Source organism: Molossus molossus, unplaced genomic scaffold (assembly GCF_014108415.1).
Source record: "Molossus molossus isolate mMolMol1 unplaced genomic scaffold, mMolMol1.p scaffold_m16_p_7, whole genome shotgun sequence".
Lineage (NCBI taxonomy): Eukaryota > Metazoa > Chordata > Mammalia > Chiroptera > Molossidae > Molossus > Molossus molossus.
In genome coordinates this window covers 68,671,744-68,698,742 of record NW_023425401.1, presented here as the reverse complement: position 1 = coordinate 68,698,742, position 26,999 = coordinate 68,671,744, and the positions used below count along the sequence as shown (strand labels likewise).

The following is a 26,999-nucleotide window of genomic DNA, read 5'->3' as shown; positions in this document are numbered from 1 at the left end:
GTGCGGGTGGCAACCACTCGATGTGTCCCTTCACGTCGATGTTTCTCACTCTCTCTCCCTTCCTCTCTCTCCCTCCCATTCTATCTGTACAAAAAAAAAAATGGAAAAATATCCTCAGGTGAGGATAAAAAAAAAAAAAAAAATGTCTCCAGATATTGTCATATGACCCCTGGGGACAATATTGCCCCCCAATTGAGAGCCATTAATTTGGGTAATGTATTTAGCAGTTGTTTTAATAAAGCTTTAAGTATAAAATGAATCAGATAACTACACAGATTGTGGGGAAATGAGTTCATAACCAAGCTAAATTTTTTATCTTAGGATACTTGAACTCATTTTTCTTTTGGATCATTGCCTTAAAGTGCTGTGTGTTGGGAGGGTGGTATGTTGTGTAACTGTAGGAATCATCGTCTTTGTTGCTTGTGGAGAATTGATGACGGGAATATCTAAGTAGCCATCAGATTCATAAATCACTAGAAATGAGAGGGATAACACATAAAAGTCTTTCCCTTTTGTTTAGTAATTTATCATTTTGCCTGCACATTAATAAACAGAGCTCCCCTGAGGTAAGCACTTGGAAGATAAATATTTCTTCCTAATTTTCTCAATTGTAGCCAGTAGATCACAAGAGGGAAGAGAGGTACTTGTCATCGCAAGTTGCCAGTTCTTATCCTTCATTTCTTCCACACAGGCTAGTAACAATAAATAACAGTTACCACAGCTAATCAGGTTCTGTTTTGTATATTAACAGGCACCAGATTCCCCAGCCCCAGGCTGTCAACTAGGCCAAACCGAAAACGTACACTGTCTATATCACCACTGTCCGATCATAGCTTTGACCTTCAGACCATGATAAGGACGTCTCCCAATTCCTTGGTCACAATTCTCAATAATTCCCGCAGCAGTTCTTCAGCAAGTGGCTCCTATGGTCACTTATCTGCAAGTGCAATCAGGTATGTATTTTCCCGAAGCTGTTACGTGTTTCTTTAATAAAATGTCAGCTCTGTACTACACCTGGATTTGCAATACTGACTACCTGTGAGGAAAAATACAGCAACATGATACTAGGCTTGACCCAGGATGCAGATCAAATATCACTACACTGAATTCCAGATCCAAGTATTGGATCCAAAATAATATTTTTTTGCAGACTTTTAGTCAGTAGCCCATAAAAAGAAATACAGAGTGACCCAAAAACATGTATATAGGTTCAAGATTCTATTATATTTGGAAAAAGAATATGCTTTAATAAATAGTGGCTTTATAATTATTCAAAGTGCTTATACATTTTGGGGGCACTCTAAAGTAGTTATTCAGTTATGATGAAATTTACTTTGTAGAAACAGTAAGTATGGCAAATCTTTTTATCTCAGCCCCTCTTACTGATTATAGTTCTCTAGAGGAAAAACTGACTTTATACCTGGTTTTACAATACATGCAAGAGCAAGAGCCACAATCAAAAGATCAGGCATGGTGTAATTCACACCTTTTTCTACTGGGGAAAGGTGAGCACTAGGAGGAAGAAAGAAAAGGTGACATCAGCTTTGGCTGGTTTGGCCTAGTGATTAGAGCGTCAACCCATGGACTGAAGGGTCTTACGTTCAATTCCTGGTCAAGGGCATGTACCTGGATTGCAGATTTGATCCCTGGCCATGGTGGGGGTTGTGTGGGAGGCATCTAGTTGATGTCTCTCTCTCACATCGATGTTTCTCTCTTTCTCTTCCTCTCTCCCTTCCACTCTATCTAGAAAGTAATGGGGGAAAAATATCCTTGGGTGAGGATTAAAAAAAAAGAAAAGATGACATCATGGTCTTCAGTCTAATGCAAAATAAGTGTGGATGACATGGGAAGGCGTATCTATCACAGGATATCTGGGAAAAAAAAGTTTTAGCTATAGTAACATACCATATTTACTAGAAATGATGAATGCAATTGTTTCTTCCAGAATGTTCTCAATTATAGCTTTAATTCTTTTCTTGTTCAATTATTAGCAATGCTCATTGGCAGACAAGTTAGTGTTTAAATGTTGAAATCTCCATTTTGATATGATGTCATTTTCTACGATGTTTCTTTGTTCTTTCAGTATGGTCAATCAAGTATGGAAACTTGGAACAAAGTAAATAACTGCTTACTTGATAGCAATCAGTAGATAGAAAAGGGTCATGGGCATTTTCAAGATTAACCACCATAGTCACAAATGTAGCTTTAGAGTTGGGGATATCTATAGTCAGATTCTATCTTTGCCATCAACCAGTTGTGCAAACCTGGTTTGCTGGTTGGCTCTCTGAAGTTGTCTTCACACTTGTAAACTAAAGACATGATACCCATTTTATAGGAAAGGGGCACATTTAATTAAAGCTGGTGTGGATCTGCAGTTCCAGGATGAAGACCCCTACCCATGGGCAAAGCCTCAGGGAAACTGACCCTGGATGTTTTATCCAGGAGATGAGCTATCATGGCCTGGCTATGCTATCCCTGTGATCATCAGTCTGGCTCTGAGGTAGTACAACCACCTCAGAACTGTGACATGGCTGTTCTGCCCTCCTGGCAGGTATTCCCGGGGTCATATATTGCCATTGACCATATAATTATTATGTGGCTTGATGGAAAGTCATTGTATCAAAGTAGTAGAAATGTTGCACATGATGATATTCACACACAATCACTCTGAGCATTTGTTTCTCTTGAGTCTTGTTAATTTTTTCCACCTTGCTATCTGCCCAGATATCTTGACTTTTTACAACATCTAAAGGACTTAGATTAAAATATGGTGTGTAAATGGTCACAGTGTTATCTTTATTCTTATCCCAGCATCTCACTGGCTTCTTGATCTCCTTACCTTTGCCTAGGTAATCTAGACCAGTACTTGAAAGACCATCAGAGCACTGAATTGAAATTATCATTGTCCCCTGCCTCCAAGGAGGTACAACAGCCCTTGTTATAGTCATCAGAGCTGGAAGAAGAGCTCCTGGGGACCTTGTTTCAGTCAGGAGACCCGGGTCATCACACACTCCTGTTCTTCTCTGCCTTCAGCTCCTTTCCATTCTAGTCTAGCCTTTCTCTTACAACATGACCTCTTGTTCATTAATACACATCTACTGTGTGTTCAGTTAAGATGTAGCTTCTAATACATATAAAGTAATACATATGACTCAAGATGAGATGAGCTTGCCATACAATACAATAATTGTCATCAGTACTGCTTGCCAGTCCCTTAGCTGGAGGAAAGTTAGTGCTTTGCTTGGCCTGTTCTAAGTTTTATTTTGTGAAATCTAAAAACTGACCTGAGGAATAATTGGTAAGTAGTAAGACCAGTGTATGACAGGGAAAGGGAGGAAGCATGAAGAAATCTGAATAGAATAGCTAACTTCTCAAGAGTGAAAGGTACAAGAGGAAATTTGCACTCAGGGCGCATTTAAGCTCTGCTATATACTAAGTAATATGACAGACACTAGGCACACTTACAATTTTTGTCTCACAATGATTTTGGAAAGCATAGTGTCATTCTTATTCTCGTTCTACATGTCAGCACAGTGGGTCTTTGTAAGAGGAAGTTGATAAAGGTCATGCCTGGTGGACATCAGTGCCAGCACTCTAATCCCTTGCTTTTTAATTTACAATTTACCCCAAATATATTTGCCTTTCCTACATACATGTTTTCTAATACCTAGTCTGCTTCTGGTATTAGCAGTGCATAGAATAATGATGTCAGTTAAATGTCTAAAGATATAAATAAAATTTTAAAGACATACATTTAGTTTTCTAAAAAATACCATTGCCATTTCTTTTACAACTGTGTCTCAGTTCAAATGGTACGCTCTGGGAGGCTGCTGATACCGTTTACCACTGTTTGGAATTCCCATTTTTATTTGCTTATTGTGTAATTTACTATATGCTTCCTCCTCTAGATAGAACATAGTGCCAGAAGGCTGAGGGCTGTGTGTATCATCTTTCAGGGCTGCACTCCCCACCCCACAAAGTCTGTGCCCTGTCACCTTGACACATAACAGACACGTTTTTTTAAATTTAATTTAATTTTTCCTTCACCATTTATGTGCTCAATGCCCTCTCCCACCTCCACCGATCTTCCTCTACCCCCACAATCACCACACTGCTGTCCATGTCCATGAGTTCTCTCTCTTTTTTTCTTATGTGCTCAATCCCTCCACCCACTGCCACCCCCAACCCCTCGTCTCCTCCAGAGCTGTCTGCCTGCCCTCTATCTATGAGTCTGTCTCTGTTTTGCTACTGTTTTATCCACTCATCTGCTGATGGACACTTGAGCTGCTTTCATATCTTGGCTGTTGTAAATAATGCTGCAGTGAACATAGGGGTGGTACATATATTCTGTCCAATTAATGTTTTGGATTTCTTTGGATAAATTCCCAGAAGAGGAATCAATGGGTCATAAGGCAGTTTCATTTTTTAATTTTTTAAGGTAACTCCATACTGCTTTCCACTGTGGCTGCACCAATCTGTATCACCACCAGAAGTACACAAGAGTTTCCTTTTCTCTGCATCCTTGCCAGCACTTGTTGCTTGTTGATTTATTGATGATAGCCATTCTGACAGGTGTTAGGTGATACCTCATTGTGGTTTAATTTGAATTTCTCTGATGATTAGTGACATTGAACATTCTTTCGTATGTCTATTGGCCATCTGCATGTCCTCATTAGAGAAATTTCAAGTCTTTTGCTCATTGCTCATTTTTTAATTGGATTGTTTGCTTTCTTGGTGTTGAGTTTTATAACTCCTTTATCAGTTTTGGATATTAAACTCTTATCAGATATGTCATTGGCAAATATATTCTCCTATTCAGTGGTTTGTCTTTTTATTTTATTTTACTTATTTATTTTTAATTTATCTTTATTTTTTAAAGTATTACAGATATTTCTCCTTTTTTCCCCCATTGACACCCTCTTCCCTGCCCCTACCCTCGCCTTCACCTCACCGTTGTCTGTGTCCATTGGTTATGTATATATACATATTAATTCTTTGGTTTATTTCCTCCCCCTTTTCATTTTGTTGCTGATTTTCTTTGGTGTGCTAAAGCTTTTTAGTTTGATGTAGTCCTTATTATTTATTTTTTTCCTTTGTTTCCCTTGCCTGAGGAGGTAAATCAGAAAAAATACTGCTACTAGAAATGTCCAAGATTTTACTGCTAATGTTTTTTTCTAGGCTATTTATGGTTTTAGGTCTAACATTTTAGTCCTTATCCATTTTCAGTTTATTCTTGTGTGCATTGTAAAAAGGTGGTCTAGTTTATTTTTATATCTATCTGTTCAGTTTTCCCAACACCATTTATTGAATAGACTATCTTTGGTTCATTGTATGTTTTTGCCTCTTGTGTCAACTATTAATTGACTACAATGGCATGGATTAATTTCTGGGCTCTCTGTTCTCTTCCAGTTATCTATATGTCTGATTTTATGTCAGTATGATGCTGTTTTGATTATTGTAGCCTTGTAGTGTCGACAAATATTTCTTAAATGAATACATCAAGGAGATCTTTAGTTAGTAATTGAAATTATAATCACCTTTATTAAAGGAAGTTTTATGTGATAGATGAATAGATGATAGATGGTTTTCAAAAAGTTACAGCTTATATCAATAGTGTATTGATATGTCGATATGTTGATAGTTATATGGAAATAGAGACAGAGAGAGGGGTGGATGCAAAGTCAAGTAATAAAAAACTAATGTCTATCTTAAGTTTGTGTATGGTTCTTGTGTTAAATATTTAAATATTTACTTAATAATTCAGACTGCTATAAAAATGCCATAGGAAGCAAGTATTATTTTTTCATGAAAGCCCATTGGCATATTAGTACTTAATTACGTCTTTTCAAACATATTGTCCAAGTGTATATCATGAGTCTTTTTTCATGTCATAACTAAAATGATAATTCAAAAATCATAACTTCATACACTTAGAAATGTTGTTGTGAAACATTTACTGCTCAAGTTTTAACTTCTCCATCACCCTGAAGATACCCATCTAAGATGAGATAGTTTACATTTAGCAAATACAGCATTCTATATGGTTAAAGCTAATGTTATAAACATCCAATTAGTGGCATTATATTAGAAATGTTTTTCTCATTACTATTACCTAGCCCTGGAAATTGAATTGGCATTGGAATAGGTGTTTCAAATGACCCTCATCTTCCTGCAGTATTTTAGCAAATGTAAACGGAATGAAGAAATTAGTAACACACTCATATAACCTACCAGTTACAGCTTTCTCACTTTCAGTTTAATGGCTAAAATGAAGATTGTTTCATATCCTTAGTACTTTTAGGTCTGGCATGGGCAGGACAGATATCTTAGAGAAAGCGAGAGCCAGGTGCCCAGAGCTACAATGTCAAAAGGCATTGTGGGTTTCTGTTTTCAGCACTGGTGAGCTATGCCTGGTAAGTATAGGGCAGGTTGTATTTTCTGTTTAATGCAGCATAAGCCCTTTCTAATGGCAGGAGTAAGGATGTATCTGGAAGGTCCACTGCCCCTTTCTGAGGCAGAAGAGGAACCAGCTTGGCCTCCACAGCATCTTGACTCTGCACTCATGCTGGGGTCAACACCTTGTTTATGTTGGAGAAATAATGCAAAAATGAATTGGGTGGGAAATATTGAGTAATAGAGAAATACAGTGCCAAATTACCAGTGTCCTAAAAAACCCTTATTGTATCATCTAAGAATTATGAGGCAATCTCCCTCCCCCTGGTATCAGTGAAAGTAATTAATATTAACTAAAAGAGATAGTTTTCATTTATTCCCACTAATGTAGTCATTCATTTTATATAGTACTTTATTTAATCAGTTACTCATTTATTCCAAAAATACTTAACTGCATATTCATCTAGGTGCTAGTCACAAGGGCTACAAAAATAAATGAGAGACATGACCCATGTCCTCACAGAACTCACAGAGGGGAAAAGTTTCTAATCTGATACGAATAAATGAGTGGAGCAGATGAGGCCCTAAGTGGGAAGTTTGGTTGTTGAGGGGCTGTTAGCAGCCCAAGGCTCCAGATAGCAGGAAACACAGGGAAGTGTTGGCTTAGGCCAAAACACAAGGTTGGAGGTGAGCAGGGGCCAGGTTATAGGCTGTGTCCTGGGCCATGAATCCAGGAACAGTAGGCTACATTGTTTTGGGGATGAGATAACTGATACTCAGGGAGGTTAGTGGTCTGAAGCAAAAGCACTCAACCACTTATGGGCACAACCTGGTGAGTCTAACTTTGAACTTCCTCTTTCTCTCTTTTTTTATTGTTGACACTATTGCAGATGTCCCCCATCCACCCCTTTGCCCAACTCCACCCAACCCTTGCCTCCCCCTACCCTTCTAGCCTTCACTACACTGTTGTCTGTATCCATGGGCTATGCATATATTTTCTTTGGCTAATCTCTTCACCTTCTTTCTATTCCTCAGGCCATACTTCCTTCTCTCTTAGAAATCCTCCAGTGGGAGATAAGACTAAAAGGGTTGGTAGGAAATGCCATTTACGATAGAGAAATAATTAATATCTGATTTTTTTTTTTAATTTGGTCATGCTTATATTAATATGATTTTTCTAACCAGGGCTTTGAGCCAGATCTCATTGGAGAATGTGTCACTGTGCTTTATAGTCCTGGAGGTTTTGTTTCATTGGCTGTTTAGGCAAGTAGCTTTTAAGCCTTTTAGAATACTTTGCTCATCTAAAGCCTAGTACATTTTTATCTAAAGCATTATTCAAAAAGTTTTTGTTTCTCAATGTAAGTGTTGGGGCCATACTCTTTTTGTGAGTGTACAGGCCTTTATTTATGTGCTTATAACTTCTTTTGAGGCTGCTGGGTTTTTTGTTTTGTTTTTTAATTTTTTTTTTTTTCTTTATTGATTTTAGAGAGAGAGGAAGGGAGAGGGAGAGACAGAGAGAAGGAAACATCAATGAGAGAGAACATCAACTGGCTGCCTCCTGCAGGCCTGTCACTGAGGATTGGGTCCACAACCTGAGCATGTGCCCTGACCAGGAATGGCGACCTCTTGGTGCATGGGTCGATGCTCAACCACTGAGCCATACCTGTTGGGTGAGGCTGCTGAGTTTTCTAGTAAATGTGCCCTGGGAGCTTCTATGGATGGAAATGGAAGCTTTGTTTTCTTTTTTTTTTTTTCCAATACAAGCGCATGCACATTAAGTGTGTCCCTAACCTACATATACACAAATAATAATAGTTGTTGCCCATTCTCTGCAAAATTGGAAAGAACTGTTCTTATTTTGAATGGCAGTGGTGATTGTGTAGTAAATTCCACAGCTGTGATCAGAAAGTGGATGACCTTGTTAGACCAACAGCCACAAAGTTTGTTTAGATGAGAACTTCTCTTTTCTCCCCCTTCCTCTCTTTCCTTTTGAAATCATTTTCTCAAATTGTGGGGCTCTCATGTTATTGCAGTGTCAACTGTTGCCTGATTTCACTTCTGATACTGGTTTCATGAGCAACAGTTGGAAGAGATGAGATACTAAAAAGTAAATATTAGCATTTAAATCTTGAGCAAAAATAAAATGGTTTTCTTCTGCAGCATGAACTTTCTTAATCTCATGCTCTGACCTAAAGTGATACATTATAAAAGGGTCACATGAGTTTCTTTTAAAGGTGTTTTAAAAATTCACACCTGAATGAAATTTAACAGCCAGGGCAGTTGCAAAATTATCTTTATAAGTAGTTTGAGTTGATTTTACATTTAAAACAAGACAATTTTTAGGACTCCAGAGGGGCCCATATTCTTTATTCTTCCCATTGAGTAAGAGATGGGATGAGGGCCTTCCCAGTACCACCGACTTCCGCCTCTACTTTAGCTCTCAGGCCTGGCGATCTCTGGGTCAAGCTTCTCCATGTCATGATGGGATTTCCAGAGATGAACCAGAAAACTGATGAGCCTTTCTGCTGAAACAAATATAAACAAAATGTGTAGAGTATTACTCATTTACCCCAGCTGCCCTCATCCTTTCTCCACATATATTGCATGTTAACACAAAGGGACCCTAGCACCACAATTCTGTGGAAGTGAGATTCCCTTGGCAACTCTAAGGAAAAACTATTATTTTAGAGAAGGGTTAAAAATGTCATGTAGATTGAAGTCATCAACAATAAAGTCTAACTTTTTATCTTTAAGTGTGCAGTGGCTGGGTGATCCAGACTCTTGCCATCATATTTACAGTTCCTCAATTATTTTCTTCATTTGTATTTAAAACAGATCTCTTCAATATTGTAATAAATTCTATTTACCCTTCCAATATAAAGGACTACAGCAGGCCAAATTATGCTGCTGTGTTTTATTGTACATTAGTTATCAAGTTCCTACCTTCCTACCCCCCACCACATATAGAATTCCTGAAGTATTTTTAAAACACATTATGGGCTTGTCCCATATGCTATTTTTTTTTTTTTTTAAGATTTTAAAATCTTTATTGTTGAATGTATTATAGATGTTCCTCATTTTTCCCCCACTGACCCTCTCCTCCTCATACCCCCTCCTGCCTTTTCCCACACTGTTGTCTGTGTCCATTGGTTATGCATACAAGTTCTTTGGTTTATTTCTTCCCTACCCCCTAGCCCCTTTCCTTTTGAGGTTTGTCAGTCTAGCAATGAACTTGTACTTCTTAATCCTTTCACCTTTTTCACCCATTCCCCCAACCCCCCTTTCATCTGGCAAACAACAAAATGTTCTCTGTATCTATAATAATGTTTTTGTTCTGCCTGTTCATTTTGTTTGTAGATTCCATTGTCAGTAGATATGTATTCATTGCCATTTTGTTTGTTCATATATTTCATCTTTTCCTTCAAGAAGACCCTTCAACATTTCATATAATAACGGTTTGGTGATGATGAACTCCTTTAACTTTTTCTTGTCTGGGAAAGTCTTTATATGGCCATCGATTCTAAATGACAGCTTTGCAGGATAGAGTAATCTTGATTGTAGGTTCTTGGTTTTCATCACTCTGAATATTTCTTGCCACTCCCTTCTGGCCTGCAAAATTTTCTTTTGAGAAATCAGCTGACAACCTTATGGGAACTCCCTTGTAGGTAACTAGCTGCCTTTCTCTTGCTGCTTTTAATATTCTCTCTTTGTCTTGAACCTTTTGCATTTTGATGATGATGTGTCTTGGTGTGTGCCTCTTGGGGTTCATCTTGTTTGGGACTCTCTGTGCTTCCTGGACTTGCATGTCTGTTTCCTTCACCAAGTTAGGAAAGTTTTCTGCCATTATTGTTTCAAACAGGTTTTCGATTTCTTGTTCTTGCTCTTCTCCTTCCGGCACTCCCAAGATGCAAATGTTGGCACACTTGAAGTTGTCCCAGAGGCTCCTTACACTATCCTCATTTTTTTGGATTCTTTTTTCTTTTTGCTGTTCTGATTGGGCGTTTTTTGCTTCCTTATATTCCAAGTCGATGGTTTGCTTCTTGGATTTACGTACTCTACTATTGAATCTGTGTAAATTATTCTTTATTTCAGTTAATGCCTCCATTATTTCTGACTGTGCGTCGATCATTTCTGACTGGTCCTTTTTTATGCTCTTGAGGCCCTCTCTAAGTTCACTGAGGTTCTCACTGAGTTCATTGAGCATCTTTATAAGCAGTATTTTGAACTCAGCATCTGTTAGGTTGCTTATCTTCATTTCGCTTAGTTCTTTTCTTGGGGTTTTGTTCTGTTCTTTCATTTGGGACCTGTTTCTTTGTCTCCTCATTTTGGCTGCCTCCCTGTGTTTGTTTCTGTGTATTACTTAACGAGAGGTATGGGGCTGGCTGAGACCAGATGCTGCTTGTTTGAAAGAATTTAGGACAAACCTGAAGCAGGATCCAAGACAGGCCAATCCTATGGTTAAGCAAGTGGCAACAGCTTGGGTGGGTCTGAAAGTTGGGTGGGGCGGGGCCTCAGGGAATCACGAGGGCGGGGCTACCAGTGTGAGCCAGGTTGCTGGAGTCCCAGATATGGGGAGTGTCTGCCGCCCCCGGAAGGGCTCACCAAAGGAACAAAGGCCTCTGACAGCACAGCACGTTTGTCATGGCAAAATCCCCCTCTCCAGCCCTTGTTCCAGTGCCAAACAGCTCAGTTCTTCCCTGTATGTCTCTGGTGCCCCTCGAGCTGCCTCCTCTCCAAGATTAGAGGGAATGAGTCCAATAAGGGCCCTTTAAGAGGAGCTGCCTGGGGCTCTAGCCGCTTCAGCTTCCCTGAGCCTCAGTTCCTGCTGGTTTTTCCAGCCAGAAGTTATGGGGACTTATCTTCCTGGCACTGGAACCCTGAGTGGGGCATCTGGTGTGGGATGGAGACCGTTCAGTCCTCAGGGAGCACCTTCCCAACCGAGGTATCCTCCTGATTTTTATTCACCACACGTGGGTGTGGGACCAGCCTGTGGAGCCTCTGCCCCTCCCTCCAGTCACGATGTGGCTGCTTCTTTTTTTTTATCCTCACCGGAGGACATTCTTCCATTTTTTGTTCAGGTAGAGTGGGGAGAGAGAGGAACAGAGAGAGAGAGAGAAACATCGATGTGAAAGGGACACATCAAGTGGCAGCTACCCGCACAACTGACCAGGGCCAGGGACAAACTGCAACCGAGGTACGCACCCTTAGCGGGAACCGAACCCGTGTCTCTCAGGACTGCAGGCCGACGCTCTAACCGCTGAGCCAAACCGGCCAGGGCTGCTTCTTTAATTCTGTAGTTGTAGGACTTCCATTCAGATTGATTTGAGGTGGTTTTGAATGAGGGTTGTTCTGTAGTTTAGTTGTAACTTTGATGTGGTTGTGGGAGGACGTGATACCGCGTTTACCTATGCCGCCATCTTGACTAGAAGTCCCATATGCTATTTTAATTGGGTTTTATCTCGTTGCCTTGAATCAAAATGACTTTGAAATGCGTATGTACATAGTAGGGTTGAATAAATCTTTATTTTCTATAGTATGGACTTTTAAGTGTCTCTACTTATATATTAGTCCAGGAATTAAATATGAATTTTATTTATAGATTGATCACAGGGGTTTCTGTACAAATGTTGAACTCACATCACTTCCTTGGTTTGAAAAAATATCATGTTTCTTGTAAAAGTCAAACATGATTATAGATTTAAAAGTTTTTTAAAATTATATTTATTGTTGAAAGTATAACAGACCCCCCCCCCCCCCATTGACATCAATCAATATAACTTTCCAGATACAAATAATCATCTTATTCTTTGGAAATTTAAATGGGATATATAGAAAGTACTCAGTGAAGACTTGCTGAGTTAATGAATGATGTAGTATGTGGATTTTATGATGTTTGTTTTATTGCTTAGCATCCCTCCTTTCTACTTATGCCCCAAAATTTAACCAATTTGAGGATAATGGTTGAGATTCCAAGACAAAAGTCTTTCAGGTAAGTGCTATTAACTGCAATATTAAGAAACAAGGCCCAGTTTGCCACATTTGACCACACTTTGCAAAAGTGTATTGACAAAACTTTACCTCTGGCTTTTGATAGAAAATAAAAAAATACATCAAAACTCGAGTTACTGCTGCACACCGTATCTGAGATGCAACATTGGGAGCGCACATTTGCATATTAACAGCTCCATACTCGGACTCTCGAATGTCATTCCTCTGACTTTTATGACGTTGCCACCTCTTTTTCTTTTTCTCCATAACACTTACTTTTAGATTGTTATCTCATGAGGCCTGTGACCATGTTAACTGACCATGTTAACTGACCATGTTAGCACATTGCTTAGGAAGATCTGGGCCACCTGACACTTTCTTTCTAGAAATCTTATTAACTAAATTTGATTAAGAGTTTTAAGTCACATTCTTATAAATGTTTGTGTTTTTTAAATTACTCCCATCTTTTATTCAATCATATAGGAAAGAAGTGAAAGCTATAAAAATAGTTTTTTAAATTACACTTTATAGAAGGTTGAGTGAAGACAATTTAGAAGTCAGAATATAAAATTAATCTGTATTTAAATGATCCATAAGAAAGAATAGGGTGAACAGAAATGTAAAGGCTTGGGGTAATAAAACTGTGGTAGAACAAGCTTTAGACTACACTCTGTCCTTCTTTAGAGGAGACAGAGATTTTTAAAAGTTTTCAACAGTATTAATGCTTTATAATTCTAGAAAATTATAGAATAAATACATGAACCATGTAGGACAATTTTTTTATTTTTTATAAATTTTTTATTTATTTTTTTTGTTACAGATATTTTACCTTTTTTACCCCATTGGCACCCCCCACCCCACCCCACCTCCACCTCCACCCCGTCCCCGGCTTAGTTGTCCATGTCCATTGGTCATGCATACATGCATATAAGTTCTGTGGTTTATCTCTTCCCACCCCCCACCCCCCCACCACCCCACCCCCTCTTCTGAGGGATGTCAGTCTGTGCCCTACTTCCATGTTTCTGGGTCTACTGTATTCCTCAGACTGTTATGTTCATTATATTCCGTATATAAGTGAGATCATGTGGTATTTGCCTTTTTCTGCTTGGCTTCTTTCACTTAGGATAATACTTTCCAGGTCCCTCCATGTCGTCTCAAAGGATAAGAGATCTTTCTTTCTAACCGCTGCATAGTACTCCATTGTGTATATGTATCACAGCTTTTTTATCCATTCGTCTACTGATGGACACTTGTGCTGTTTCCAGATCTTAGCTATTGTACATAGTGCTGCTATGAACATGGGGGTACATATATTCTTCCTGATTGGTGTTTCAGGCTTCTTAGGGTATATTCCTAGAAGTGGGATCACTGGGTCAAATGGAAGTTCAATTTTTAATTTTTTGAGGTAACACCATATTGTTTTCCACAGCGGCTGCACCAGTCTGCATTCCCACCAGCAGTGTATTAGAGTCCCCTTTTCTCCGCACCCTCACCAACACTTGTTTTATGATTTGTTGATGGCGGCCATTCTGACAGATGTGAGGTGATACCTCATTGTTGTTTTGATTTGCATCTCTCTGATGATTAGTGATGTTGAGCATTTCTTCATGTCTTTTGGCCATTTGTATGTCCTGTTTGGAGAGGTGTCTATTCAGCTCCTCTGCCCATTTTTTAATTGGGTTCTTTGTCTTCCTTTTGTTGAGTTGTATGAGCACTCTCTATATATTAGAAATTAACCCCTTATCTGATATATCATTGGCAATGATGTTCTCCCATATAGTGGGTTGTCTTTCCATTTTAATGATTGTTTCTTTTGCTGTGCAGAAGCTTTTGAGTTTGATGTAGTTCCATGTGTTCATTTTTTCCTTTGTTTCTGTTGCCTTAGGTGATGTATCAGTGAAAATTCTGCTCAGTATGATGTCTGAAATTTTGTTGCCTACATTTTCCTCTAGAATTTTTATGGATTCACGGGTCACATTTAAGTCTTTTATCCATTTTGAGTTTATTTTTGTGTATGGTGTAAGTTGATAGTCTATTTTCATTTTTTTGCATGTAGCTGTCCAATTTTCCCAACACCATTTATTAAAGAGGCTGTCTTTACTCCACTGTATGCTCTTGCCACCTTTGTCAAATATTAATTGAGCGTATTGCCTTGGGTCCATTTCTGGGTTTTTAGTTCTGTTCCACTAGTCTATTTTTTTAGGGCTTCTAAAGATACATGTTTTAAGATTCTGACCTCTATAAACAGCAAAATCTGTTTTCAGCTGCTGAAGTTCTGTAGAAAGAACTGTTCCAGGCACCAGGGGTCAGCAGGGAGCCAGACAAACCAGGGCCCAGCTCACCTACACCTTACATTCAGAGAGTGTCTTGTGCTGCTGTGAGAATAAAATTGTCAAATAATAGAATTGATTGGGCAAGGTGTTGCAGTGGAGCTCATTTTGATGGGGGGAGGGTGACATTGGTTTCAGGAGGCTTCTCTTTCTGAGGTGGTGACATTTAAGGAAGGACCAGAGTGAAGGAACTAGCTGTGCTGCTGAGTTCCAGAAGGACAGATATAGCAAGTGTTGGTGTGCAGAGAGACTCAGGAGGCAGAGCTTTTGAGGATGATAGCTCTCCACCACTTAGGGTCACAGAGCAGTAGGTGGTGGCCTGGATTCCCTGCTCCCTCACCAGCCCAAAGTCCTCTGGAGGTTCTTTGCATATACGTGGGAGGGGAGACATCATTAGGCATCGCCCATCCTCTGCTGCTTCCATACAAAACTTGGTCAAGAACTCTGCAGTCTGCTCTGAGAGCATGAACAGCCTTGGCTCGCAAATCTATGCGCTGATGCTGTGACAGTAAAAAAAAAAGTATCTTCTATTATCACATTCTAAATAGTCTTTGTAATTTGCAGTACCTCAAGGATCCAGTAGCAGTAACAGCCTTTCTGGGTTGAGCCCACGCTTCTGTATGTCTCACAGAGGAGAGGGTTTCTGTTGCTATTTTCTATGAATAAGCAGTGACAGCTGAAAATTACTCATTCTTTCTGTATGTTCTCTGTCCCTTGGAATCTGATAGTTGACATGGGTTTTGGAGAATTTTTATTCCTATTGCCTGATTTTACCAGCAGAACAGCAGCCCAGAAAGGGGATGTTACCCAAATGTGTTGTAAGCTTTTGCATCCCCTTCCTGTGTCTTCTGGAGTCAGAGAGAATGCACCTGAGAACGGGACTGAAGCTGGAATGTTGGGCCTGGTTTTTGTCTTTTCTCCTACATCTTTTTAAAAGTAAAACTACTTACCTGTTCAGCTACTAACATTTTAAAATTGGTTATATATGAAACTGAGGGCATTTTATGCCTTATAAAATTTGTTTTGAATGGTTTTGATTCCTAATTAGGTCCTGACATTTTGAACCCCCATATATTGCCTTCTAGAATTAGAATGTAAGTGACCAGAGGGGCCCTATCCCAAGCCCACCTGATCACATGGGCTCAGGAAACTCTGGTAAGGTATATGGAGGTTCCTACATAGTCTGTGTCACATTGTAAATGTATGTGTAGAAGGGTTTTTTGTTTTTTTGTTTTTAATTTTTTTAATGAATAGAGTAAGGTGTTACTAAGTCTAACTTAGTAATACCCATTCACCAAAAAGAAAAGGGGGTGTGTTAAATCATTGTATTTTTTTGATGAATGGCTTGTACACGGAAAAATAAATTGGACAAACAGGCATAGAGCTCAGTGAACATGAAATCAGCTATTAGTAGAAAGCTTGTGAACAAATTCTGAGGCAGATATGCATCTTTTGATTAACACCCTATCAATCATCCACACAGCTCCTTTGCTAAGACTTGCTGTAATCATTCATGGTTGCTTTAGGAAACACTGGCAGAAACTATAGTGCTGCAGAAACAGAATATTATTACTGATTTCTGCCTAACTTACTGTGAACAATTACTGTTTTCGCCATGTTTCTGCTTTCCTTTATTAAAGAAATACAATACGGAATGAAAGGAGAATTCCTCCAAGCCTAGTGAAATTCTCCTAGGGTATTCTTAATGATATTCAGTCTTAAATGGGCAAAGTATTGTAATGTGAGGTTCTCTGTAGGAATAATAGTAATGTAATCCCATTGAAGTTGCCTTTTATGGATTGTAATCATATAGGCAAAACATGAAGTCACATTAATAGAAAGTATATTTTTGGAATTATCAGTTAAAGTTGTTGAAATGGTCTGAATTTTGTTATTGTAATTATTATATTCTCAGTTAATGCACTTAACAGCAATAGTAATTAACCTACCTGATTATTATAAGAAACCCTGATTCTTTCTGTATTACACAGCAGGATGGGGGAGATATATATATATATATATATATATATATATATATATATATATATTATCCACTGATTATTTTTAAGAAAAAAATTTTCATGAATGCATGTATAGTCTTTCATGCATTTTTAAGCCATTGGCATATTTCTCAAAGGCACTTCATTCTTTTAAGCAGATTTGACTCCTGAACTATGCCGGCATGAAAGATAATTTGTCACTGCCTACTAATCGAGAAATCTTTAGGTAATAGTGCAGTTTCCGGATTTACGGTAGCCTGGGAAATCCTGGTGTAATAAAGTAGTGACAGTCATTAGCATATATAATAGGCTTTAATAGACATTTAATGCTGTTTAACTGGAAGAGGGAGTTGTACTCTTCCATTGGAATATTCCTCCATCAAAACCCATTGATCACCGATTTCACCCAGGAGAGGTTAATCCATCAGTTTCTGTAACCAGACGGCACTGATGGAAATTCTTTAGGTGGCATTCTGTATGAACCAAGCTTTCCATCTTTACAAACAAATGAGTGATATGACAAGCATGGTGTTGAAAACACATTTAACCAATTGATTTTCTTTCCTCTTGTAATAAGATCTGGAGACATATGAAAGTGCATGGTGTGAGCCAAGATTAAAGGAATTGCTCCATGCACAGGAACATACGGGATTGAGTGTCAATAAAACTACTATAAAGCTTGTAGTCACCCATTCTCTTTTTTATATAAAGTTTGTTATTGCAATAAATAGCTGTTATTGAGCCAATGCCTTTTGTTTCATTTTATTGAATCTTATTTTAGGTCTTTGTATGTGTGCACAAATGTGTATCTTGTCATCTTTCTCTTGGAAGTTCTCAAGATGTTTGTCAGTCATTGTTTTTACCTTCTAATTTAAACAGACGGACCTGATGTGATTTGGAATGGTAAAACTAGGTATAAAGGTGAAAACATGGGGTGCTGCACTAGTCTCTGTATTTCGTGTAAATGATGGTCTCCTGCTCTTTATTTCTCCCATGTAGCCCTGCCTTGAGTTTCACCTACCCTTCTGCACCTGTGTCTCTGCATGTGCATCAACAAATCTTAAGCCGACAACAGAGCTTAGGCTCGGCCTTTGGACATAGCCCTCCGCTCATCCATCCTGCCCCAACATTTCCAACACAGAGGCCTATTCCTGGGATTTCTGCAGTTGTGAACCCTGTTCAGGTCAGCTCTGGTTCTTCCGAGTCCTCACAGGTGAGAGAGACAGCTCAGTGAGCTGGTTGGTTTTGGTAATCGTGGAAGAGAGCTGTGCCACTGTGCCAGCTCTTCATAGACACAGTGCCCTGGCATTCTAAGGACTTCCATACTGCATGCAGCCTGTCTTCCAAACTTAGGGCTGTCGTCTTCAGTTTTGATTAATAACCTGTATCTGTGCTCAGTAAACAGTAGCTTCTTCCACCAGAGTCATTTTTTCCTTGGTTGAAAAGTGGGCTAATTGATAAGGCTTCACTCTGACCCTGTGCTCTCTATACCCCCATTCAATAGAAATGCATTAATGGATGTGTTGCTCTTGTTTTGTCACTGTCCACTGGTGCTTAAAATTGTGTGATACTTCAGAGTAAGAAAAAAATTGTTCTTATCTCCACACTGATTATGCTCAGAGAAGAATCTGGTTGCTCTAATTAAAGACTTTTCAAACAGTTCATTTGCAAAAACCCTCCTCACAGCTTTGTTCTTTTGAATACACTGTTGGAACTTGTTAAAGCCCAGGCTCCCATGCCCAACCAGTGTGGCTCAGTGGTTGAGCATTGACCCATGCACCAAGAGGTCGCAGATTCGACCCAGTCAGGGCACATGCCCAGTTTCTGGGCCCAATTCCCAGTGGGGGGCATGCAGGAGGCGGCTAATTGATGTTCTCTTTCATCAGTGTTTCTCTCTCTCCCTCTCCCTTCCTCTCTCTCTAAAAATAATCAATAAAATAATAATAATAATAAAGCCCAGGCCCCCAGCTCTAGTCTTCTAACTTTTAAAAACCTAGGGAGTTTATACTCATGAAGTAAAAACAAGGAGCTGCTTTTATGAATGTATTTTCTGCTACCATGCATGATATTGGAAGATTATCAGAATTGTTGCTCTAGTGCCAAACAAGCCTGCTTCTCTCAAGTTACATATTTTATCAGTAGTCCTGCTCATTAATCAAAACCTAATTTATGTCTCTGTTTCTGCAACCGTGAGCAGCAGAACAAGCCCACGAGTGAGTCTGCAGTGAGCAGCACTGGGGACGTGATGCACAACAAGCGATCCAAGATCAAACCTGATGAGGACCTCCCCAGCCCGGGGCCACGGGGTCAGCAGGTGAGGCATCTGGGCTCTGTACTTGACAGAAGGCCAGTTACAGACTCAATTCCTTTCTCTAGCTCAGAAGTAAACACAATAAATGCAGGAAATTGTGTGGTTCATAGAGTAAGTGCTTGGATGTACTTATTACTGATCATCGATGTGACCAGGCTTTAGTTTCTAGCTCCAGTCTTAGGCCTGGATTGTGAGCTCTTGGTCCTAAGCCTAAACTGGGCAGAGCTAGTGATGTTCCATATATCAATCATGTTTTTATTATTTTACAACTTCCTACTTGCCAGGAGAGCCTGGAGATCAGGGAGAGATCAAGACACAGCTAACCTAGCCTAAGGCTACTTAGATTCTGGTCCTTGACTCAGAGTCTTGAAAAGACAAGTTTAAAAATTCTACTTAGATCCTCTGAGCTTCAGTTTAAAGATGTGTAGTTTACCATAATACCACCTCCTAGGGTCCCTGTACCTGATACAGGAAAGAGGTCAATGAATACTAATTCACCAAAATAGGTGTTGGACCAGAGTCTGGACACCCACAGGATCTGGACCTTGCTATGGCCAGGCTGCTTCAGCCCAAACCTCCGACAACTTTAGCCCAAATTTTTGTTTTAATGAGCACTTTGAAGGTGGAATGAATGGGTATCATGAGTTCTGAAATTTATCCTTTTGCATTTTGCTAGTCAACATCCTTTCTGTATACACCTAAATGCTTGCATACAATTTTTGTTATTTAGCCCCAAATTAGAACTTGAATCTACATACCTAATAGTCTCCCAGAATTCCAGAAATTCTTTGTATTTAAATTGCTACAAAGCTGCTTGAGAAGACTAGAGAAAATTGTACCCACCCTTAAGCTTCAGTTGCTGTGGTTCTTGGGCAGAGAAGTTGAACCAAGAAGACATTATCCCTATAAAATCTACAAAGTGCCTATTACAGCCTCCAGTGGCAAGGAAAACAGAATTAGAATTATTAGTAATCATTTCTCTGGATTTCAAAATATGAGAATAAACAAATTAATATACTGAAAAGAATCTAACCAAAGAGAAAGACCAATCTCTTGGGTAAAGATGACCTGACCTAGTTTAATTATAGCTCTTACAAGATGACATTTTAGTGTTTTTTTTCACCTTTGTATTCAAGGACAGCAGAGTTTGGCCTCAATTTCTCATCATCATTATGGTTTGAACTGTTATCCTTAACCACAAGTTAATAATCTCTGAAGATGTATTTGGTAAATCTGAAAAAATACAAATGATTCCATATGTTTGACTTCTTTTATTCACAAAAATCATTGGGTCTGCTTTTTTTCCCTTTCTCCCTTCTTCTTACCCCCTGCCTATCAGGAACAGCCCGAAGTAACCACCCTGGTGAAGGAGGAAGGGGACAAAGATGAAAGCAAGCAGGAGCCTGAAGTCATCTATGAGACAAACTGCCACTGGGAAGGATGCACACGGGAGTTTGACACCCAGGAGCAGCTAGTGCACGTAAGTGAAAGGGACTTGGGAACCGGGCTTTACAACTATGTGACCTTCTGAGGGATCAGCTTCCCTGACCCTGCACTGAGTCAAGTTTCTTAACTAACAGCATTACAAACTGGAGAGGCCTTTATGACTTTCTGAGAATAAAGAGAACTCTGAGCCATGGTGCTTGACCTGTTCAGTCAGCTAAAGCTTAGTGTGAAATTCAATAAAATCTTCAATAGAGAGTGTAATTACTATGATCCTATAAGTCAGACAGAACACTATTTTGAGTTAGTGACTTCGATGGTTATTGAGTAATAGTAAGCTGGACATGAATTATTATTAACCTTTTAACCAAGTTTGAGTCTCCTTTCCAAGAGTAACAACAGAAAAAATTGTAGAGGTGAGGGATTCCTTTTTTCATTCTACCTTCCTCTCCCAAACCCTTAACACTTCAGGAGTCTCCCATTGTTTTATGCAGCAATTAGTACTGTATGTGAGATAGGTGAGTGCTTGGGCCAGCCATTAGCCCAGTTTCTTGACTTGAGGCCAACCCTTGTAAGGCTAATAATTCCATGGAAAAAGCATTAGGTATTGTAAAATGTATTCAGTGATGGCTGTTTTTGAAAACTGTAGCATGGTCAGATTGAGAACCACACCTCCTCTTGCCATCCCAGGTTCTGAAGTCTTTTCCCTATTCACATGTGTATTGTTTCAAATACTGATTAGCCATATGTCCTTTGCCAGTGTTTCACTTTTTTTGGCACTTTTTCTCAGGCCAATGGAATCTCCTAGGCAAATGGGACCAGAAGAGACTGAAATGGAAGGGCATTTAGATAATCAAGAAAAAAAATGGTACCTTATACACTCTGGTGCAGAAAGACAGGGTCCCATTGAGGCATTAAGAAAGGTTGCTAAGTGTGGCAGTTTCATAAGCTTTTAATGTGATGGAAAGTCTGACAGAACAACTTGTGTTGTGACTCCCTAACCCCCATATGCATAGTCATTCTCTTTTCTAGTAACTTTAAATTTTTATATGATCCATATTTCTTGATAACCCTCCTCCATTTAAACACTAAAATTATAAAATTCCTTATCCACATGTTTTATAGGTTACACGAGCCTTTGAAGTGTGTCTTCTGCAACTTAGCCCATCCTGGGTAATATATTTCACACATTGCACTTACATTAGAGTGTTCAATATATGATTTGCTAGTTTTGAGATCAGTTATATACAGAATGTTTTGAGGATTTTACATGACCTCAGCAGGATTTTTTTCTGTTTCTTTAAAAAAAAAATTTTTTTTTTTCTTTATTGATTTTAGAGAGAAGGAAAAGAGAGGTAGAGAGATAGAATCATCGATGAGAGAGAACATTGATTGGCTGCTTCCTGCATGCCCCCCACTGGGGATCAGGCCCACAACCTGGGCATGTGCCCTGACCGGGAATCGAACTGGCGACTTCTTGGTGCATGGGTCGATGCTTGACCACTGAGCCACACCGGCTGGGCTCCTCTGTTTCTTTTTTAATCATATCTCCTTGTAATGGTATAGGAAGATTTATAGATTTCTCAGCACAGCAAGAAACTAGAAAATCAAATGGTTTTAATTAAGGTATATTTCCAGATTTTTCCATGAACTTAATTTATTTTTTTCTCTTTAATTTGATGCAAGTGTTATTTTTAAGCCAAGCGTGATTTAATGGTCCTTTATTCTTGCTGACTGTTTTATTGGAAACCACAGACATTGTCATACTAAAGGGGAAAAGAGGTTTTGAATTTTTATTTTGATGTAAAGAAATATTCTCAGAGATTAGAGTATGCCAAGAATACTCTGAGTGATATAATGAGTGCCCAACATAAATGATAGAATTATTTGTGTAACAATTGACATCTTAACCTAGGTGTTGGTAGTGCTTGTTAAAATGTCCCGAGAGCCCAGCTGGTGTCGTTCAGTGGATTGAGCATCGTTCCATGGACTGAAAGGCCCCAGTTTGATTCCTGGTCAGGACACATGCCTGTGTTGTGGGCTTGATCCCTGGTGGGGGGCATGCAGGAGGCAGCTGATTTGTGGTTCTCTCTCACACTGATGTTTCTATCACTCCCTTCCTCTCTCTAAAAAAAAAAAAAAAAAAAAAAAAAATCAATAAAAACATATTTTAAAATGTCCTTTTGAGAGACGATGCAGTCTCATGGTACCTTTTCTGTGGATAAGTTGTAGTTCCCAAGGAGTGCTTTGATTTTGGTTCAGCCATTATCAAATGAGGAATGAAATAAAAGCCTACATTTAAATAGGAGGTATAAATTTAAAGGGAATTGTGCTGACTAGAGGCCAGCTTTGAGGTAACATTTTTGGGATTGTGGTAATAAACGTTTTTTAGCTTTTAAAAAATAGTGAATATTGTAGCTTTTTATATTTTACCTCAGTGGTGAAAGTTTTTAGGCAGTGATGCTATTTTATTTGAGAGATCTTAGTAGATTTAAGGTAAGGTTGATTAAAATATCAATTAAATGACCATCATGTTTTCTGTTTTATTGTAAACATTTGAATAAATACAATAATTTTTTTTTAATTCTAAATAACTGGAAAAAATTTATGTCAGAATTAGAAGGAAAGTTAATATATTACCTGTATGATATTAATTTTATTCTGAGATAAATTGTATGAGTAAATAAACTGGTAAACTAAATTAAAAATTATAACTTACAACAACATAAATAAAGATACTAGTCTGTATCACTTATTTGTTACCTTTTGTTATCTGAAGTGCGGAAATTCCAAATTTGTGCGTTGAAAGTGATTTTACTTTGCATGACATAGAAGTACCTTCATACTTATGGGTGTATCTGGTAGCATTTGCAGTGACCTGGCATAGAGTAGGTGCTTTATTTTTTGTTGATTGAATGAATAGGTACTTCAAGTCCACCTAATTACTTTGGTAGTAGATTGAAATAATATCACTTGTAAAAACTACATTTTTTAGGAACAGAAGGAAACATTAACTGCTTTCATTCTTATGACTTTCCTTGGAGAGAGGACATTTTGTGAATTAGTTGAATTTTCATGGCACATGCAACCAAGAGGCAAGGTGTTAAACCATTCTGATGCTGTGCCATATTTATAGCCATGCCCCATTCTTTTTCCTCTCTTACAGTTAATAGAAAGATTCATGATTCTTCGTGGTTGTCTATCTAGTGTCTGACAGTCCCGACTGCCTGCTAAAGCAAGTCACTATCTATAATTGATATCCTTCTGTGGAATAGGGTGCTGGCTGCAATTGAAGGGCTTTGCTGAAAGCTCTTAAATCCTGACAAGTTCTCCCCTTGTTCTGGTTCAGTCGCTGAGTTGCACTGTTGGAATTCCAGAGTCATTTGAACTTAATGCAAAAGGGAGACATGTGTTTCACATTAGAAAATCACAAAGTTGAAGGAGAATTAGGGAATTGGCTGACTCTGCCCGCCAGGTAGTCTCATTTCCAGTGTAATGCACTCCATGTTCTCTTGAAAAGATTACTTCGTCCCATTACTGTCTGAACAGATGGGCTAAATATTGCTTTCCCCTTCTCTTCTTCTTTATTTCAAGGCCTTGTCCTTCTCCAGTTATGTGTTTATGCTAGGTTTGCTGTGGGGTCTTTATCTCTGGATGTTTAATTAATTTCTCTTTCCAGCAAGATAATTATAATTGGATCTAATTACTCTCAAGCAACTATTAAATCTATCATAAATTTACTTCTATGTTCAGAAGCTAAGAAGATAGGAATATATATATTATTCCTATATTCCTATATTATATAGGAATATACATTATTCCTATATTATTCCTATATTTTATATATATATATTCCTATCTTCTTAGCTTCTGAAAAAAAAAAATATATATATATATATTTTTAACTAGCTTTCTGTTATACTTTGTTCCTTTCCTGGTATCAGTTAAAATAGAAGGCAATAAGAGAGTAAGAAGGATATATAGAACAAAAGTTAATTAATTAAAAGTACCTTTGATTAAGACTGCATTTATGATTGATTTGTCAAGATGCAGATGCATTCTCTTCCCTTGACATCTGAAAGCACATATTCTAACATCCCAAAATAAATAGAAAAATCCACATTTTTTCCTTCAATTCTAAGTTAATTAGACCCCCTTTTTGCTGTTGTGCAATTATATATTCCAAAAGTCATGAATCTTAAATTTAAATTTATAGAATATCTGCCCTCAAAGTGTTATTTCTGTCTTTATTTTGTTTGGTTGAGCTTTTATTATTAAGTAACACAACTCAAATCTGTCTTCTGGCCTGGCTTCTCACACAGATGGGAGAGGGCTCCCCATTCCTTCCCATTTCCTTCTTGTATTAATTCTGTCCTAGAAGTCAGTTCCATCTTTGGCTTTTGGATGACCAAACGTCTGAAATGTGCACAGCATGCAGCACATGTTATTCTCAGGTTCTTGGAAACCCATACACTTTGCTTTTCAATGACGCTGTATATATACCACAGGTGTTTTGAAAGACTTTTTAAAAAGAGCAAAGGGAATAAATGTGAAGAATGTGTATGTACCTCATTGTGTGTCACTGCTGAGTGGATAGTTATACTTGAAAACATTTCTGCTGGGATCTGAAAGAAGAAAAATTGAATAATCACCATGCCTAATGGCCACCTGTTTGATGCATCACTGCAGTTCCTTACCCTCTATTTCAACAATTTAACCTTCTATATAGGCTTAAGAAGTAACACATATAATTTATTTCCAAAGGTCTTTAAAAGGTGAAATTATTTTTAAGAGTTTTATTCACTGCCCCATCCCCAGCAAAATGACCATGGTTGTTGCACTATGGGTCTGTCTCCTGCCAATGGGGCTGGACTGCAGAGAATGTGAGTTGTAGGTACATCAGCCCCAGCTTTAACAGAATGGCATTTCTGTCTCTGAACTCCTTCCTTCACTTGTATCTTTTAAGCATGGTGTCAAAATTCACCTTTTTGTACAGTGATTAACCACCTTCTTGAATTTTAAATGCTTTCATATGCTGTGAATTTTGATCTCTAAAATCATGCTGAAGTTTCTTTGTTGAAAGAATACTGTTATAATCACCATTGCTACCATTTAAAACAAATTTTATATATTGGCAGCATGAAAATGAAGGTCTTTCTTTTTAATATATCGATTGAGATATAAAGAAAGCACATCTAATCTGTGAATTGATGCATCCATAGAAACGTGGGGAAGAGTTAGGATGTGGTGAAGACACTATTTTCATATTAATACCATGATCCTAAATTTGCATTTTAAGTATTTTCCATCTAATTTTTTTTGTTTTCTTTTTTTTATCCTCACCGAGGACATTTTTCCATTTTTTATTCAGACAGAGCAGGAGGGAGAGAGAGGAAGAGAGGGAGAGAAACATCGACGTGGAAAGGACACATAGACTGGCTGCCACCCACACGACCCAACAAGGGCCGGGGACAAACTGCAACCGAAGTACATGCCCTTAGCGGGAACCGAACCCGGGTCTCTCTGGACCGCAGGCCAATGCTCTAACTGCTGAGCCAAACCAGCCAGGGCTCCATCTAATTTTGATCCCTTTGTTAAAGTTGCATTGTATATCCTTCCCTAAAAGAAAATTGAGTTTAAGATGTGATAGGGGTCTCAGATACAAGGCTGAAATTAGTTTTGTGTGTGCACATAAAATATAAAACAAATGAATAGAGATTTTGATCTTATTTTTCCTACATGGAGTTCCTAGTTAATTTAGTTACTTTAATTATTTGGAAATATTGAGTGTAAAATGTAGACTAAGAACAACCAACTTCAAAGCCATTCTTTGACATGTGCCTCAAGGGTCACATTTTTTTTTTTTTTAAACTTACTGACTAAATTGCACCTGCAGAGATTGTTCCCATAAAGACACTCAGGAGATTAGACTGAGTGGTAGCCTTGAAGGGCTGTGTGGTCCACCACTGAAAGCCTCCTAGTGTCACAGGAATTCTGAATGGCAGCTCCCTCTCTGCTCTGACCCTCAGGATGACCTCCTTGGAACTGTCTGACCCTTTAGAATGTTATTTTCTCACTCATCATACTGTGAAACAGCCGTGAAAATAAATGCTGTCCCCAACATCCAAGGCCAAACAGAGATCAGAGGCAGTGGGCCTAATGAGAAACAGACAGAGGGCCTATGAGACTTCATCTCGCTTTGTTTTATGTATTTTTGTTTTTCCGGGTAGAGTTTTATGGCTTCTGCGTGTTAGCTCTAACATTATTTAATACTCGTTGCTGAACTGGGACATATACTTAACTGAAGCAGAGACCCCATTCTCTTCTCTAGTCTGTGTCTGACTGCTAGGGTTTGGCCAAGATATTTTACTTCCTTGATCCTTAGTTTTAGTAAAAGCTAGTGAATGATTTGAATTGCTTATTCCTTAGGATAGGGAGGGTAAACAGGTTTCATCATAAGTGCTAGTTTATTGGTTGGCAGTCACCTGGGGTTCTTTTCTGAGCTCTCAGCCATGGAGGTAGGGGTAGGGATGC

The 26,999-nt window shown here is 38.6% G+C and overlaps 1 protein-coding gene across 2 annotated transcripts in view; it reads left to right on the top strand.

Annotated features, from left to right (window-relative positions):
• The window catches only part of GLI3 (GLI family zinc finger 3), a 337,975-nt gene that overhangs the window by 234,186 nt on the left and 76,790 nt on the right, over positions 1-26,999 (top strand). For both annotated transcript variants that reach the window (XM_036246667.1, XM_036246666.1), the window contains exons 6-9: positions 752-953; positions 17,711-17,924; positions 18,912-19,025; positions 20,362-20,502. In XM_036246667.1, coding sequence (XP_036102560.1) covers positions 752-953; positions 17,711-17,924; positions 18,912-19,025; positions 20,362-20,502 — 671 coding nt within the window. The remainder of the gene's footprint in view (positions 1-751; positions 954-17,710; positions 17,925-18,911; positions 19,026-20,361; positions 20,503-26,999) is intronic.